The following is a 16113-nucleotide window of genomic DNA, read 5'->3' on the forward strand; positions in this document are numbered from 1 at the left end:
ATTTTTTTTCTTTTTCCCCAGAGGCAAAGGACCACTAAAGCATACAACCGATGTGATCTATGCAGCGAAAATGATATCAGAATCAGGATCAAGGATGGATGTCCTTGCTCGGCAGATTGCTAATCAGGTGAGTTACTTACAAATGGACATGGTAAAAGTTCATGCTAAGTACTCTTTGCCATTAGAACATTGATTTGGGCAAAGTTAAATTTGTACTCTATTCAACCATTTTTTCTAAATTATAATTGAATTTCCAATAGCAGTATTAATACACTAGGTAATGGGTGATTATAAGGAAGCTTAATTATTTCTTAGGGCAGATTTTTTTTTTTTAGCTTAAAATATACTCAAATTATTTCTAGTATAAGTTCTTCAGCATCAAACATACTCAATTAATTGTAATCAATTGTAATTACAAAACCGAGTTTTGTTGTTGTTGATACATTATATTTCCTTCTTCTTTGGTTATGTATTTTTAACATTTATTTTCATTATATTTTATTTTTAAATGACATATAATAATTGCATTTGTAGAGTACATACATTTCTATACATGTATACACTGTGTATTGATCAAATTAGGGAATGGGCATATACTATTCCTCAAACATCTATCATTTCTTTGGTTTGAAAACATTCCAAATCTTCTCATATAGCTATTTTAAAATACACAATAAATTATTAACTATAGTCAGCCTACTATGTTACAGAAGACTAGAATTTATTCCTTCTATGTAACTGTATTTTTGTACCTTTAATCAACTTATTTTTATCTTCCGCTCTCCACTACTCTTCTCTGCCCCGATAACCATTATTCTATTCATTAATTCTATGAGATCAACTTTTAAAACTCTCACATATGAGAACATGTGGTACTTGTCTTTCCAAACCCGACTTATTTCACTTAACATAATGTCCTCCAGTCTTGGTCATGTTGCCACAAATGACAAGATTTCATTCTTCTTTGTGGCTGAATATTCCATTGTATTTGTATACCACATTTTGTTTATCCATTCATTCATTGGTGAACAATTAGATTGATTCTAACTAACTGGTTGACAGATGGATTGTGAGCAGTGCTGCAGTAAGCATAGGAGTGCGGCTATCTCTCCAACATATTGACTTCCTTTTCTTTAAATGAATACCCAGTAATGAATTGCTGGATCATATGGTAGTTCTATTATTAGTTTATTATTAGTAGTGGTCGTTTTTAAAGAAAACTCCTATTTTCCATAATGGCTGTACTAATTTACATTTCCACTAACAGGGTATAAGAGTCCCCCTTTCTCTACATTCTTGACAGAATTTATTTTTTGTTCTTTCAATTATAGCGATTTTAACTGGGATAAGATAATATCTTATTGTGGTTTTGATTTGCATTTCCCTGTTGATTAATGATGTGGAACATTTTTCATATAACTGTTGGCCATTTGTATGTCTTCTTTTGAGAGATGACTACTCAGATCATTTGTCCATTTTTAAATTTGTTTTATTCTTCTGTTGATTTGTCTTACGTATTCTGTATTTTAGTCCCTTGTCAAATAGTTTGAAAATATCTTCTATCATTCTATAGGTTGTCTTGTCACTCTGTTAATTGTTTTCTTTGCTGTGCAAAATCTTTTTAGTTTGATATAATCCCATGTGTTTATTTTTACTTTTGTTGCCTGTGCTTTTGAGGTCTTAGTCATCAAATCTTTGCCGAAATCAGTGTTCTGAAGCCCTGTGTTTTCTTCTACTAGCTTTATAGTTTTGGATTTTATGCTAGGCCTTTACTTTGATTTGATTTTTCCATATGGAGAAAGGTAGGGGTCTAGTTTCATTTTTCTGCAATAGATATCCAAATTTCCCACTACCGGTTATTGACTGTCCTTTTGTTAGTGTGTGTTCTTGACACTTGTTCAAAATCAGTTGGCTATAAATATATGAATTTATTTTTGGGTTCTCCATTCTGTTCCAGTGGTCTATGTGTGGGTCTTTTTATGCTAGTATCATGCAGTTTTAGTTACCATATCTTTGTAATATATTTTGAAACCAGGTAGTATGTTTCCAGCTTTTCTCTTTTTCTCAGGATTGCTTTAGCTATTCAGGGTCTTTTGTGGTTCTGTGTAAATTTTAGGATGTTTTTATTCTATCTATGTAAAAAATGTCATTGGTATTTTTCTAGGGGTTACACTGAATCTGTATATTGTTCTGGGCAGTATGGACATTTTAACAATATTAATTATTTCAATACATGAACAGAGGATGTCTTTTTTGTCTCCTATTTCTTTTATCAGTATTTTATAGTTTTATAGTAGGGATTTTTCACCTCCTTAGTTATATTGATTTCTAGGTGTTTTGATTTTTGTAGCTATCAGAAATAGGATTGCTTGCCTGATTTCTTTTTTAGATTGTTCACTGTTTGTGTGTAAAAATGCTGTTGATTTTTGCATGTTGATTTGATATCCTTCCACTTTATTGAATTTGTTTATCAAATCTAAGAAATTTTTTTGTTTGTTTGGTAGAGACTTTAGGTTTTTCTTAATATAAGATCATGTCATCTACAAACTAGGACAATTTGACTTCCTCCTTTCCAATTTGGATATTCTATATTTCTTTCTCTTAGCTAATGGTTCTAGCTAGGCCGTTCAGTTCTACGTTGAATGAAAATGGTGACAGTGGGTAACCTTGTCTTGTTTCAGATCTTATAGGAAAGGCTGTCAATTTTTTTGCTTATTTTTGCTCTTCAAAAATCAATACATATTAAAATGTTATAATGGTAGGTTTTCTGGGTTGACAATACATTCTAATATAATATTTAAAATTCAAAGAAAAATGCTATTTCGTAGAATACTAAAGATAATACTAAAGATGTAAAATGCATAAAGTGCATAATTAATATACAGACTGGTGTTTATAAACATTTTGGTTTCCTTTTTTTAGATTTCTCATGTTTATTTCAGTATTTCTAAGCAGCTGCTACATCCTTAGAATTATTTTACACTTTAGTTGAAAAATCTGTTGCTTTCATTAATGTGTTGAGATATTCAATTAGTATTTCAGACGGGGGTATAATATAATTTTGTGGCTTTTATATTGCGTTCAACTTCATAGTACATATTTATTTCCCTTTTGGAAAAAAATGGGGATTTTTTACAACTATTTCATATTATTTCTTGCTTATATAGTCGGAGGGAAAGGTTTTTGGGCTTCTTTTTATAATGATTACTATTGTTCAGTATGCTTATACTCTCTTTCTTGGAAAATGAAGCACTCTCTCCTATTCAATATTGTATTTGTGGATATAAGGAATAAGAAACAAAGACTAATTATAATAAACTAATAACATTCCTAATGTTAAAGAACATATGTCTTTCCATGTTACTATATTATAAAATTTTATTAATCCTGTTTTTTGAGCATTTAGTATTTATGGCAAAAACAAACTCTATCCTAATATAAGTCAAAATTTCTGGGTTTGATTATGTGACTGAAGCCTATATATGCCCATAGTTTTCTTTATTTTAGAATTTTATTGCATTCACTTTTATGAGAGACACTAAATCTTAGTGAAAGAAGTGAAACCATAGTACATTAGATATATTTACATGTATTAATAACTTTTTGAATACTGAATGCTTCCTACCATTTTTTCCTGTTTACTTTGAAACACCCAGTTTTCCAAGTTGACATAATTGTGCCACGTTGAAGGTTTTTTTTCTTATATTGATAATCTTCTTTAATTGGATCAGGTTGCCTTGAACTAGGTACTTTTATAACATGGTTTTATCAAACTATGTCATTGTTTTTAGCATTATTCAAGTGGTATGGGAGAAAGCAAAAGTATCATCTTACTTCTGTACAGTTTTGACATTTTAAAAGAAGCTTAGAGAAGTAGTCACTGACTAATAAAGAATTATAGATGACTCTTTTTGGCCTTTTCCATTTCATACATAAAATAGTTTCAAATTGATTACTTTTGTTCTGAAGAAATATAGTTCTAAGCAATCAAAATTGAGAATGAAGAAACTGACTCAGTTATTACAGTGACCATCTAGGGAGGTTGTCTATGAATGTGCTTCTGACATTATTATTTCATAGATTAAGAAATTTTAGGCAGAAAATAATATCTGAAATTGATGATGAAATGCAATTGAGTAATGTAAGCAACTTGATTTTCAGTGTCTATGTATATTATGAAAAAAATCTGCTGAAACATTGCTTTCTCTTTTGATCAATTTAATAGTTCAAAAATAATACATTCTAGTTTTAATTTTTGCTGGTGTGTCAGAAGGTCAAACACTAATTTCCATTCCAACTAGCATTAAATTTGAAATTATATCTATATATTTAAATTATTTAAATGTATGTTTATATATATCATCTGTTACATACATTATTAGACCAATTTAGTTACATTCTGTAAAGTTTCAGAGTTAAAGTTCACATGTAGAAAGAATGAAGCAGAATTAGATTAGCTGATGCTTCTCATTCTGCTTGCTTGGCCTTTTTATTTTTATTTTTCACTTTTCCTTCCTCCATTGCTTCCTTACGAGCATATTTATTGTGTGTGTGCCACACACAATTCACTACTTTGGCACTGGCATTAGCTAGTTAGAAAGAGAAGAACTAAAACCTTCCGCTTAAGTTTATTTTTCCCAATCATCCAACATTTTTTAGGCTTTAGAATTGTCTCAAAATGGCGGTAGCTGAAGTATGCCATCTAGGACATATTTAAGTCTTGTAGAATTTTAGCACAAATTTTGTCTCCTTTAGACAGTATCCTTGTATAAAACAAGATTATTATAGCTATTCTTAGCTATAACAATTCTTAAAAATTTTGCTTATGAATTAAACAGAATAAGTTGGAGAAGTAAAATACGAATCCAAGATTTCAGGCTTTGAGTACCTATTTTTTTCTATTTCTGTACTCTACATTGTAATTAATCATATTAGCAGATATTCTAAATTAGACAAAGTAACACCTCATAAGGTAGGGATAATGCACAAAAAGATTTTAAATAGTTATAGAAGCAGTATAACCTAGATCAGAAGGAGACAATAGGAGCCAAAATAAAATTAGCATCTGCTAAAAGTGTTTTGCACCAGGACAGAACAGTATTAGACTTTCTGAACACTGGGTGATATTTAAGGAGCCTAATTACTTCCTCCTTGTAATTTTGCCAAAGCAAAGATATCAAGGCTAATAAGTAGACATTCACACCTAATTGTAACTGAACACAATTGAAATGAACTTTTGGTGTTAAATACATTGGCAGGTAGTTCTAGTTCAAGAAAAGATGATTTTAAAAAACCAAAGTGAAGAAATATAAACCAAATCACACAAAATGCACTCCATTATGAACAAGACAACCTACAAGTATAATTTATGTTAATATTTTACAAAATATTCTTGGAGGCTGGCCTTATTTGAGTTGCTTCATGTTTATATTATAAGAGGCAAAAAAAAAATTATTTCAATGAAACTATACTACTGAGAAGCTTCTGGAGCATTCATTATATCATGATTACACAACTCCTAAGGATATAATTCCTAGATATGCCTTGTGACAATATGTGTATTTTAAGGGTATTACCTACCTGGAATTTATTTCCAGCAGAGATTTTTTTAACTTTTTTTTTCAGAGGTTTTTGGGAGACAGATGGTGTTTGGTTACATGAATAAGTTCTTTAGCGGTGATTTCTGAGATTTTGGTGCACCCATCACCAAGCAGTGTACATTGTACTCAATGTGTAGTCTTTTATCCCTCATCCCCCCAACCCTTTTCCCTGAGTCCCCAAAGTCCATTGTATCATTCTTATGTGTTTGCGTCCTCATAGCTCAGCCCCCAATTATAAGTGAGAGCATGCGATGTTTAGTTTTCCATTCCTGAGTTACTTCCCTTAGAATAATGGTCTCCGATTCCATCCTAGTTACTGCAAATGCCATGAATTCATTCCTTTTTATAGTGGAGTAGTATCCCATGGTGTGTGTGTGTGTCTGTGTGTATATATATATACATGTATGTGTTTTTATATATGTCTCACATTTTCTTTATCCACTCATTGATTGATGGGCATTTGGGCTGATTCCATATTTATGCAATTGCAAATTGTGCTGCTATAAACATGTGTCTGCAAGTATCTTTTTTGTATAATGCCTTTTTCCCCTCTGAGTAGATACCTAGTAGTGGGGTTGCTGGATCACATGGTAGTTCTACTTTCAGTTCTTTAAGGGATCTCCACACTATTTTCCATACTGATTGTACTAGTTTACATTCCCTATAACAGTGTAAAAGTGTTCCCTTTTCACTACATCCACGTCAACACCTTTTTTTTTTTTTTTTTTTCTGATCATGGCCATTCTTGCAAGAGTGAGGTGGTATCAGTTGAGCATTTTTTTCCTGTGCTTGTTGGCCATTTGTGTATCTTTTCTTTTTTTTTTTTTTGAGAATTGTCTATTCATGTCCTTAGCCCACTTTTTTGATGAAATTGCTTTTTTCTTGCTGATTTGTTTGAGCTATTTGGAGATTCTGAATATTAGTCCTTTGTCAGATGTGTAGATTGTGATGATCTTTCTCCAGCTCTGTGGGTTTTCTATTAACTCTGCTGATTATTTCTTTTTCTGTGCAGAAGCTTTTCATTTTAATTAAGTACCATCTATTTATCCTTGTTTTTGTTGCATTTGCCGTTGGGTTCTTGGTCATGGAGTCTTTGCTGAAACCAGTGTCTAGAAGGGTTTTTCAGATATTATCTTCTAGAATTTTTATGGGTTTAGGTCTTAGATTTAAGTCTTTTGATTCATCTTGAGTTTTTTTTTTTTTTTTTTATGGGATGAGAGATGAGAACCCAGTTTCATTCTTCTAAATATGACTAGCCAATTATCCCAGCACCATTTGTTGAATGGGGTGACCTTTCCTCACTTTATATTTTTGTTTACTTTTTCAAAGATCATTTGGCTGTAAGCATTTGGCTTTATTTCTGGGTTCTCTATTCTGTTCCATTGGTCTGTGTACCTATTTTTATACCAGTACTATGCTGTTTTGGTGACTATGGCCTTATAGTATAGTTTGAAGTTAAGTAATGTGATGCCTCCAGATTTGTTCTTTTTGCTTTGGCTATATGGGCTCTTTTTTGATTCTACATGAATCTTAGGATTGTTTTTCCTAACTCTGTAAAGAATGATGGTGGCATTTTGATGGGAATTGCATTGAATTTGCAGATTGCTTTTGGCGGTATGATCATTTTTACCATTTTTACAATATTGATTCTACCCATCCCTGAACATGGGAGTGTTTCCATTTGTTTCTGTCATCTGTGATTTCTTTCAGCAGTGTTTTGTGGTTTTCCTTGTAGAGGTCTTTCACCTCCTTGGTTAGGTATATTCCTAAGTATTTTATTTTTATTTTTTACAGATATTGTAAAAACAGTTGAGTTCTTGATTTAATTCTCAGCTTGGTCACTATTGGTGTATAGCAGAGCCACTGATTTGAATACATTAATTTTTTATCCTGAATCTTTGCTGAATTAATTTGCCAGTTCTAGGAGATTTTTGGAGGAGTCTTTAGGGTTTTCTAGGTATATGGTCATATCATCAGCAAACAGCAACAGTTTGACTTCCTCTTTACCAATTTGGATGCCCTTGATTTATTTCTCTTGTCTGATTGCTGTGGCTAGGACTTCCAGAGTCCTGTTGAAGAGAAGTAGTGAAAGTGGGCATCCTTCTCTTGTCCCAGTTATCAGGTGGAATGCTTTCAACTTTTCCCCATTCAGTATAATATTAGCTGTGGGTTTGTCATAGATGGCTTTTATTACCTTAAGGTGTGTCATTTCTATGTTGATTTTGCTGAGGGCTTTAATCATAAAGGGATACTGGATTTTGTCAAATGCTTTTTCTGTGTCTATTGAGATGATCATGTAATTAAAAAAAAATTTATATGGTGCGTCACATTTATTGACTTGCAGATGTTGAATAAACCCTTCATCCCTGGTATGAAAACCCACGTGATCATGGTGGCTTATTTTATATATATATATATAAGTATATATATAAGTATAAATATATATATATTTATAAATATATATATATTTATAAATATATATATATATTTATATATATATATATGCTGTTGGGTTTAGTTAGCCAGTATTTTGTTGAGGATTTTTACATCTATATTCATTAGGGATATTTGTCTATAGTTTTCTTTCTTTCTTTCTTTTTCTTTTTTTTTTTTCTTTTGGTTATGTCCTTGCCTGGTTTTGGTATTAGGGTTATACTGGCTTCGTAAAATGATTTAGGGAGTATTTCCTCTTTTTCTATCCTGTGGAATAATGTCAGTAGGATTGGTACCAATTCTTCTTTGAATGTCTGATAGAATTCAGCTGTGAATTTGTCTGGTCCTGGACTTTTTTGTTGTTGGCAATTTTTAAATTACTGTTTCTATCTCACTGCTTATTTTTGATCTGTTCAGAGTTTCTATATCTTCCTGGTTTAATCTAAGAGGGTTGTATATTTCCAGGAATTTATTCATCCCTTCTAGGTTTTCTAGTTTATGTATGTAAAGGTGTTCATAGCAGCCTTGAATGCTCTTTTATATTTCTGTGGTATCAGTAGTAATATCTCCCATTTTGTTTCCAATTTAATTTATTTGGGTCTTCTCTCTTCTTTTCTTGGTTAATCTCACCATTGGTCTATCGATTTTATCTATCTTTTCAAAGAACCAGCTTTTTATTCTATTTATTTTTTGTATTTTGTTTGTTTGTTTCAATTTCATTTTGTTCTGCTCAGATCTTTGTTATTTATTTTCTTCTCTGGCAGAAATGTTGATGCCTAGATTAGTTCTCCAGATTAATGAACTCCTACTTTATAAAAATAAATGCACAGAAAGTTCTCAAGAATTAAGCAAGACTAAATGACTAAATGTATACTGAAATATTTGATCTGTTTGCATCTTTCAGGTAATAGTGAATCTCCTGTTCTAAGAGATGCTGCTTTACTATTTTCCCCTTTATCAAATGTCTGGCTTTTTTTTTTTTTTTTTAACTGAAACAGTGTTTTAAATGCTCCTAGAGTGATTATCTATTCAGGTTCACTTCATGTATACTGAAATATTTGATCTGTTTGCATCTTTCAGGTAATAGTGAATCTCCTGTTCTAAGAGATGCTGCTTTACTATTTTCCCCTTTATCAAATGTCTGGCTTTTTTTTTTTTTTTTTAACTGAAACAGTGTTTTAAATGCTCCTAGAGTGATTATCTATTCAGGTTCACTTCATGAATAGTTACAAAACTATGTAACGAAATAATAAAGTGTTCTAAGGTCTAGGTGGAAGAAGCTATTTTATGTAAATGGAGAAGAGGAAGGATGAGCAAAGTTTCTTCTTGTAGTTGGCTGGCTATCTTTAACCAAAAATTCCAAATAACCAGAATTTTTCTGAGTTACCTTTCCACCATCTTTTCCATATCCTTATTTTATGTACAGCAATTTTATGAGTTTGTTTCAATCGAAGTAATTCTTTGAATGACAAATTTCAGGCATCAGGGAGAGGGTGACACTTTTGAGTTATGATCTATTACGTAGGACACTCCTTTCTTCTGAGAATCTCTCATGGGAGTAACATAAAACTGAAAAGTAACTTGAGTCATAATTTTACATCTGCTAAAGTAAAGGAGCTTTGTTGAATATGGAAAGCATCTTGTCTTTAATTTGTATTGTGTTCAAAGTACATGTCACTTTCTCAATGGCTATATGAGCAAACCAAGTTGAAAATAAAAATGAATTTGAAACAATTCTTAAACTCAAGACAATTTCAGCCTAAATAGGGACAAAATATGATAAGCTTTTAACAGCATATATAATTTCTGGTGAAAACCTTTGTTCATCGAGATACGTCATGCACCATAGTTTCCCAAATATAACTCTCATAAATCAACATGTCCAGTCTTGAACATACCATATGAGACAATGTTATCCTCTACCACTGACATTATAACAGAGTTCCAGTGTATTTTTAATCATACTTCTATGGGTACCTTCTCTGTTCTGTGTTTCAGAAACCCGAGTTTGCTAAACAGCAACTCTCATAGGCATAGCAAAGAAAAAAATACTCAAAATATATTGAGGTTTCTAGGTGTAGAATAAGCACAAATTAATGGCTGACCAGAGATTAAGAGATGGAAAAGAGGAACAAGGGCATTCTTCAGTGAGATAGTTAATACAAAGAGAAAAATAGGTGAATAGGTGAGTAGGCAAGATAATGAATGAAACAGCTGAGAGATAAATGTGTTGAGTGTGAAATGTTGATGAGATGCTGAAATGAGATGGACAAATGCAGTAGTTATATGGATTGTCTGACGGAGCTGGATGATAGAATTTTGTAGTTTGTGTTGTGTAAGTGACAGATGAAGCCAGAGCACTGTCTACTGTTGTCCAAAAAGAGGATGAAAGTAAAAAAAAAAAAAAAATGCTCAGGAATAAAAGATGAGAACAAAAACAGGTGCAGGCAAAATAACAACAAAAAATGCTTACAAAGGAGGCTGCAAAGGTTGGTATAAACTAGGAGAAAATCTAGGAGGAAACATTCATGAAAATTAACATTTATGAGAATCAGTAACAAAGATCTAAAAGCTCCAGAGAGGTGATATAAGGGAAGAACTGCAACATATATAATGAATGCGGTAATTATAAGTCAATTAGTGATCTCAATGAAATAAAATTCTGTGGACTGGAGGAGCTGAAAACAGTTCTTAGCCTGATAAGGAAAGGAAGAATCTGCACTGAAACATTTTAGTAGGCATATTCATAAACAAAAAAGGAGAGATGGGATTTGAAGCAGGATTTTCCTTTGAGGGACTTGATAGAGTCAGGAATCAGAAAAAAAAGGTATTAACAGTAGGCGAAAAGATGGGATCATTGATGATCTGTGAGCCTGAGCAAGACGAAACAAGGCAACCTCTGGACTGCATTACAGGTGAAGAAATGAGCTCTGTGGGATGGGAAATGTCATGAGCACCAAGTGCTTTTGCTACCACTGATTGCTTTAAATTCCTATTTTTGAAATTCACAGTGACACCTAGTACTTTTCATTAACAAACTTTTCCAGCTTAGCACAATTTAGGCTATTGTCTGTAATTGCACAATTCATTTTATTTATTTATTTATTTATTTTTAAGTGGAGTCTCTCTGTCACTCAGGCTGGAGTGCAGTGGCGCAATGCAGTTCACGGCAACCTCCACCTTCCAGGTTCAAGTGATTCCTGTGTCTCAGCCACCCAAGTAGCAGGGACTACAGGCACGAGGCACCATGCTCAGCTAATATTTTGTATTTTGAGTAGAGACGAGGTTTCACCATGTTGACCAGGCTGGTCTCGAACTCCTGATCTCAGGTCATCTGCCCACTTTGGCCTCCCAAAGTGCTGGGATTATAGGCGTGAGCCACCGCACCTGGTCGCAAAAGTCATTTTGAATTTCTTAAAGTTTAGGCTCCAATATGGGCCAAAAAATACTAAGATTATGAAATAAAAGTCTTCAAAAGTGTTCATTTTGCTAATTCACCCCTGAAATTTAAATTAAAAGGTAAAGAATTTTTTTTATATTTTTTCCTCATTACTAAATGATGTATTCCATATTGGTTTCAAGCCTCATGCTAGAAAAGTGAAAACTGGCTTAAAGTGAGAAAACCACATAGGCTGAAATGCCATCTGCCTACATGTAGTGAGTCCCCGTGATTATAAAACTTAGATTTTAAAAATTCATGCATTAAAGAGCTAAGTAGATGTTCTGGTCAACATCTCCTATCTAAGTTAACTGGGAAATAATAACCAAAGTGTGCTAGTAGTGTACCAATTTAGCCTAAAAGTCCCTAATAGTATTCTTTTAAAAGTTATTTTAAAGCAAATTTTTTTAGTGAAACAATAGTCAAGGGCAAGAATGTTCTACAAACCTAGAGCCCAAAGTTTTTCTGTCACTTTCACATAAAAATTTAAAAGGTGGGAAAAGCATTGTTCAATGTTTTTAAATGTATTTTTTTAAAAAAATATACATATTTAAGGACTTAAAATATACAATGTAATAATCAACAAAATAAAAGGCAACCTATGGTTTGAAAGAAAATATTTGCAAACCATAGATCTGATAAGGAATTAATATAGAAAATGTGTAAGAAATATGCAGAACTCAATAGCAAAAAAATCCAAGTAACCTGATTAAAAAATGGGGAAAAGACCTGAATACATAAAAATGGCCCAAAGGAGATTTGAAAAATAGTAGAACATTCTTAAATTAGGAATGAGGCATTCTCCAGATTCTGCTTCTAAGTGAGCAAAGGCTCAGAACTAACTCAGAAAGGCTTTCTGATGTCAATGGGAAAGAAGGCTTTAATAACTTTTATACTATAAGAATTTACCACATAGTATTTTGTTCTACTTTGGTTATAAAACTGGCTGCTACTGTTATAACCAAGATATTCTCATTAGTTCTGAAAATGAAAGACAAATTTAGGTCAAGCAACTTTGAACTTCAAAAGATCATTTTCACACTTTCTACTCATTTGACTCATTCTTTCCTTAATAGAATTGTAGACTCTTCTACTATGGCCTTGGAGGAGTCTCTGTTTTGCTTAAACATGAGTGACTGCAATTGGTTATTGGTAAAGAATCTAATTATTAGTTTGACAGTTTGATTTTATCAGGAGTTGTAGAGTGGTGCCACGGTCTTCAAGGAACACATCCACATCAATCCGGTTTATAACTGACAAATAAGAATGTCAATCTAAGAGGCCAAGTTACAAATCAGAATGGCGATTTAATATTTTCAAAAAAAGATACAATTGACAAGAAGACTGATACTGTTCCTAGAACATGGAGGTAAGGAGGTGGAGCCAGATCATGTTTGAACTACTAGCTCTACTACTAATACCATTTATTGGCAAGTCAGTTAACCTCTCTGTGTGTCAGTACTCCCCTTCGCTAAATGAGGATAATGATTCCACTTACCTCATGAGATTGTGGGTGTTGTGTGATTATTAAAACAATTAGTATAGACAAAGCATCTAGAATAGTAGATGACAGATGAAACACTTTATGTGTCAGGGATTATCACTGTGTCCATACTTATGAATGAAGAATAGATAAGAAAGTTACTCAGTGAGAGCAATAATAACAAAAAATGTTTTGAAAGAATGTCCTATAGAAGAGATTATTGTGCATTCATGTGAATGAAACAGAGAAAACTAAATTCAAATCATTTACTCTCTCTGAAACTTATTTTGCAAATCTACAAAATGAAAATACTAGATCTAATTAACATGGTGTTTTGAGTACTAATTTAGAATTATGCATGTAAAAAACTTGGCATAGTACCTAGCACAGAGGAAGTACCTAATAAAGATCAGCTGCCTGTCAAGAGAAAACAAAGAGATGACTTGTTTTTCATCATTATAGGCAATTTCACATCTGTAAATTGGGGGAAATATTTGTGTCTTAGAGTTTTAGTGACTGAGTGAGATGATATGCCTAAATTAGTTTCCATAGCATGTGGCACATAGTAAGAGCTAAATGAAAATTAACTATTGTTCTTCCTCCTCTGTCTCTGCCTTCTCTTCTTCCTTTCCCTCTTTCTTTTCCTTTTCTGTCTCCATATCTTTCTCCTTTCCAATCTTCTTGATTAGCTACAATTTAATCCTTTTGAGGAGATTTGAGGGATAACCCTCATTTGTTTACTGAAAACTTGAGAAACACCCTTAATTTCTATATTCTTGTCTGATTGTGTCTCTGGCTGGCTATCCTGTATCTATTCATGCGTATATCCATGCCTGTCTTGCAGATTGATAGTATTTCTGCAGAAGAATTGAATTATTTGCTACCTTTGTTGATTATTATCAACTTTGACTCAGGGTAACATGTTCTCATCTTGTGCACACGCTCTGGAGCTACGTAGTCTATTTTAAAAATATAACAGAGAATAAGTACCTCACAAATTTTCCAAAAACACTCCAGCTTAAGTTACTAGTTACTGAATAAAAGCAGAAATGCATGAAAGGTTTTCTGGTTGCTCATCCTACTTTTTAATTTGCAGTTTAGGTCATTAGAATAAAAGCTTTAAAAAATAACTTTTTATAGTTATAGAAGAAATATATATTTAAGATCTACAAAATGTGAATAAAATAAAAAGTATTGATTATACCATATTTATTGATTATTGTCATATATTTATTTCCCAGCATCTTTTAATTTTTTAACCCAGAGTCCAGAATTTATTTATTTTTAATGCATTTTAAAAAATAATTTCAACTTTTATTTAGATTCAGTGGGTACATGTGCAAGTTTATTACCTGGGTATATTGCATGATACTGAGGTTTGAAGTACAATTAATGCAATCACCCAGGTAGTGAGCATAGTACCCAATAATTAGTTTTTCAAGTCTTTACTCCCTTCCTCCCTCCCCTGTCTAATAGGCCTCAGGGTCTACTGTGGCCATCTTTATGTCCATCATTACCCATTCTTTAGCTCCTACTTGTATGTAAGAACATATGGTATTTGGGTTTTTGTTCCTGCATTAAGTTGCTTAGGATAATAGCCTCCAGCTGCATCCACGTTGCTGCAAGAGACATAATTTCATTCATTCCTTTTTATGGCTGTCTGTTATTCTATGGTGTATACGTACCCCATTTCATTTATTCAGTCCACCGTTGGTGGATACCTAGGTTGGTTCCATGTCCTTGCTTTGTGAATAGTGCTTCAATGAACATATGAATGCAAGTGTCTTTTTGGGTAGAACAATTTATTTTCTTTTGACTATGTCCACAGTAATGGGAGGAGTGAGTCAAATGTTAGTTATGTTTTAAGTTCTTTGAGAAATCTCCGAACTGCTTCCACAGTGACTGAACTAATTTACATCCCCACCAATAGTTTATAAAGTGTTCCCTTTTCTCCACAGCCTCACCAGCATCTGTTGTTTTCAACTTTTTAATAGTAGCCATTCTGACTGGTGTGAGATAATATCTCATTTTGGTTCGATTTGAATTTCTCTGATGATTTGTGATGTTGAACAAAATGTTCAGGTTGGTTGGCCACTTGTATGTCTTCTTTTGAGAAGTGTCCATTCATGTTTTGATATGGTTTTGGTATTTGTCCTTCCCAAATCTCATGTTGAAATGCAATTCCCAGTGTTGGAGGTGGGGGCCTAGTGGGGGGTGTTTGGTAATAGAGGCAGATTCCTCATGGTGTGCTGTCCTCAGGATAGTGCGTTATCGCAAGATCTGATCATTTAAAAGTATGTGGCACCTCCCACCTCCCTCTTGCTCCTGTTCTCGCCATGTCATGCACCTGTTCCCACTTCACCTCCCACTGTGAGTAAATATTCCGAGCGCCCACCCAAAAGCCAAGTGGATGCCAATGCAATGCTTGTATATCCTGCAGAACCACGAGCCAATTAAACTTTTTTCTTTATAAATTACCCAGTCTGAAGTATTTTTTATGGCAATGCAAGAATGACCTAACACATATCATTTGCCCATTTTTAATGGGGTTGTTTTTAGCTTGCTCAGTTGTTTAAGTTCTTTATAGATCCTGGATAGTAAAACTGTGTCAGATTCATAGTTTGCAAATATTTTCTTCCATCGTGTGGGTTGTCTGTGTACTCTGTTGAGAGTTTGTTGCTATACAGAAACTTTTTAATTAGAGATTCCACTTGTCAATTTTTGTTTTTGTTGCAATTGCTTTTGAGGATTTAGTTATAATGTCTTTCCCAAGGCTGATATCCAGAATGGTGTTTCCTAGGTTTTTCTTCAAGGATTCTTATTGTGGAGGTCTTATATTTAAATCTTGAATTCATCTTGAGTTAATTTTTCTAGATGATGAAAGATAGGGGTCCAGTTTCATTCTTCTGCCTTTGTCTAGCCAGCTATCACAGCATCATATGTTGAATAGGGAGTCACTGCTTATTTTTGTCAACTTTGTCAAAGATCAGATGGTTGTAGTTGTGCAGCTTTATTTCTGTGTTCTCTATTCTGTCCCATCAGCCTATGCATCTGTTTTTGTGCCAATACCATGCTGTGTTGTTGCTATAGCCTTATAGTGTAGTTTGAAATCAAGTGATATGATGCATCCAGCTTCTTCTTCTTTCTTTCTTTCTTTT

At 33.1% G+C, this 16113-nt stretch overlaps 1 protein-coding gene across 1 annotated transcript in view; it reads left to right on the forward strand.

Moving 5' to 3' along the window:
• The window catches only part of LOC105513266 (catenin alpha-3), a gene marked incomplete at its 5' end in the record, with an annotated part of 370337 nt that overhangs the window by 293351 nt on the left and 60873 nt on the right, over positions 1–16113 (forward strand). Inside the window, one exon of the mRNA XM_011944117.1 lies at positions 22–127. Within this exon, the coding sequence (XP_011799507.1) occupies positions 22–127 (106 nt within the window). The remainder of the gene's footprint in view (positions 1–21; positions 128–16113) is intronic.

Source organism: Colobus angolensis, unplaced genomic scaffold (assembly GCF_000951035.1).
Source record: "Colobus angolensis palliatus isolate OR3802 unplaced genomic scaffold, Cang.pa_1.0 Scaffold226, whole genome shotgun sequence".
NCBI classification, from domain to species: domain Eukaryota; kingdom Metazoa; phylum Chordata; class Mammalia; order Primates; family Cercopithecidae; genus Colobus; species Colobus angolensis.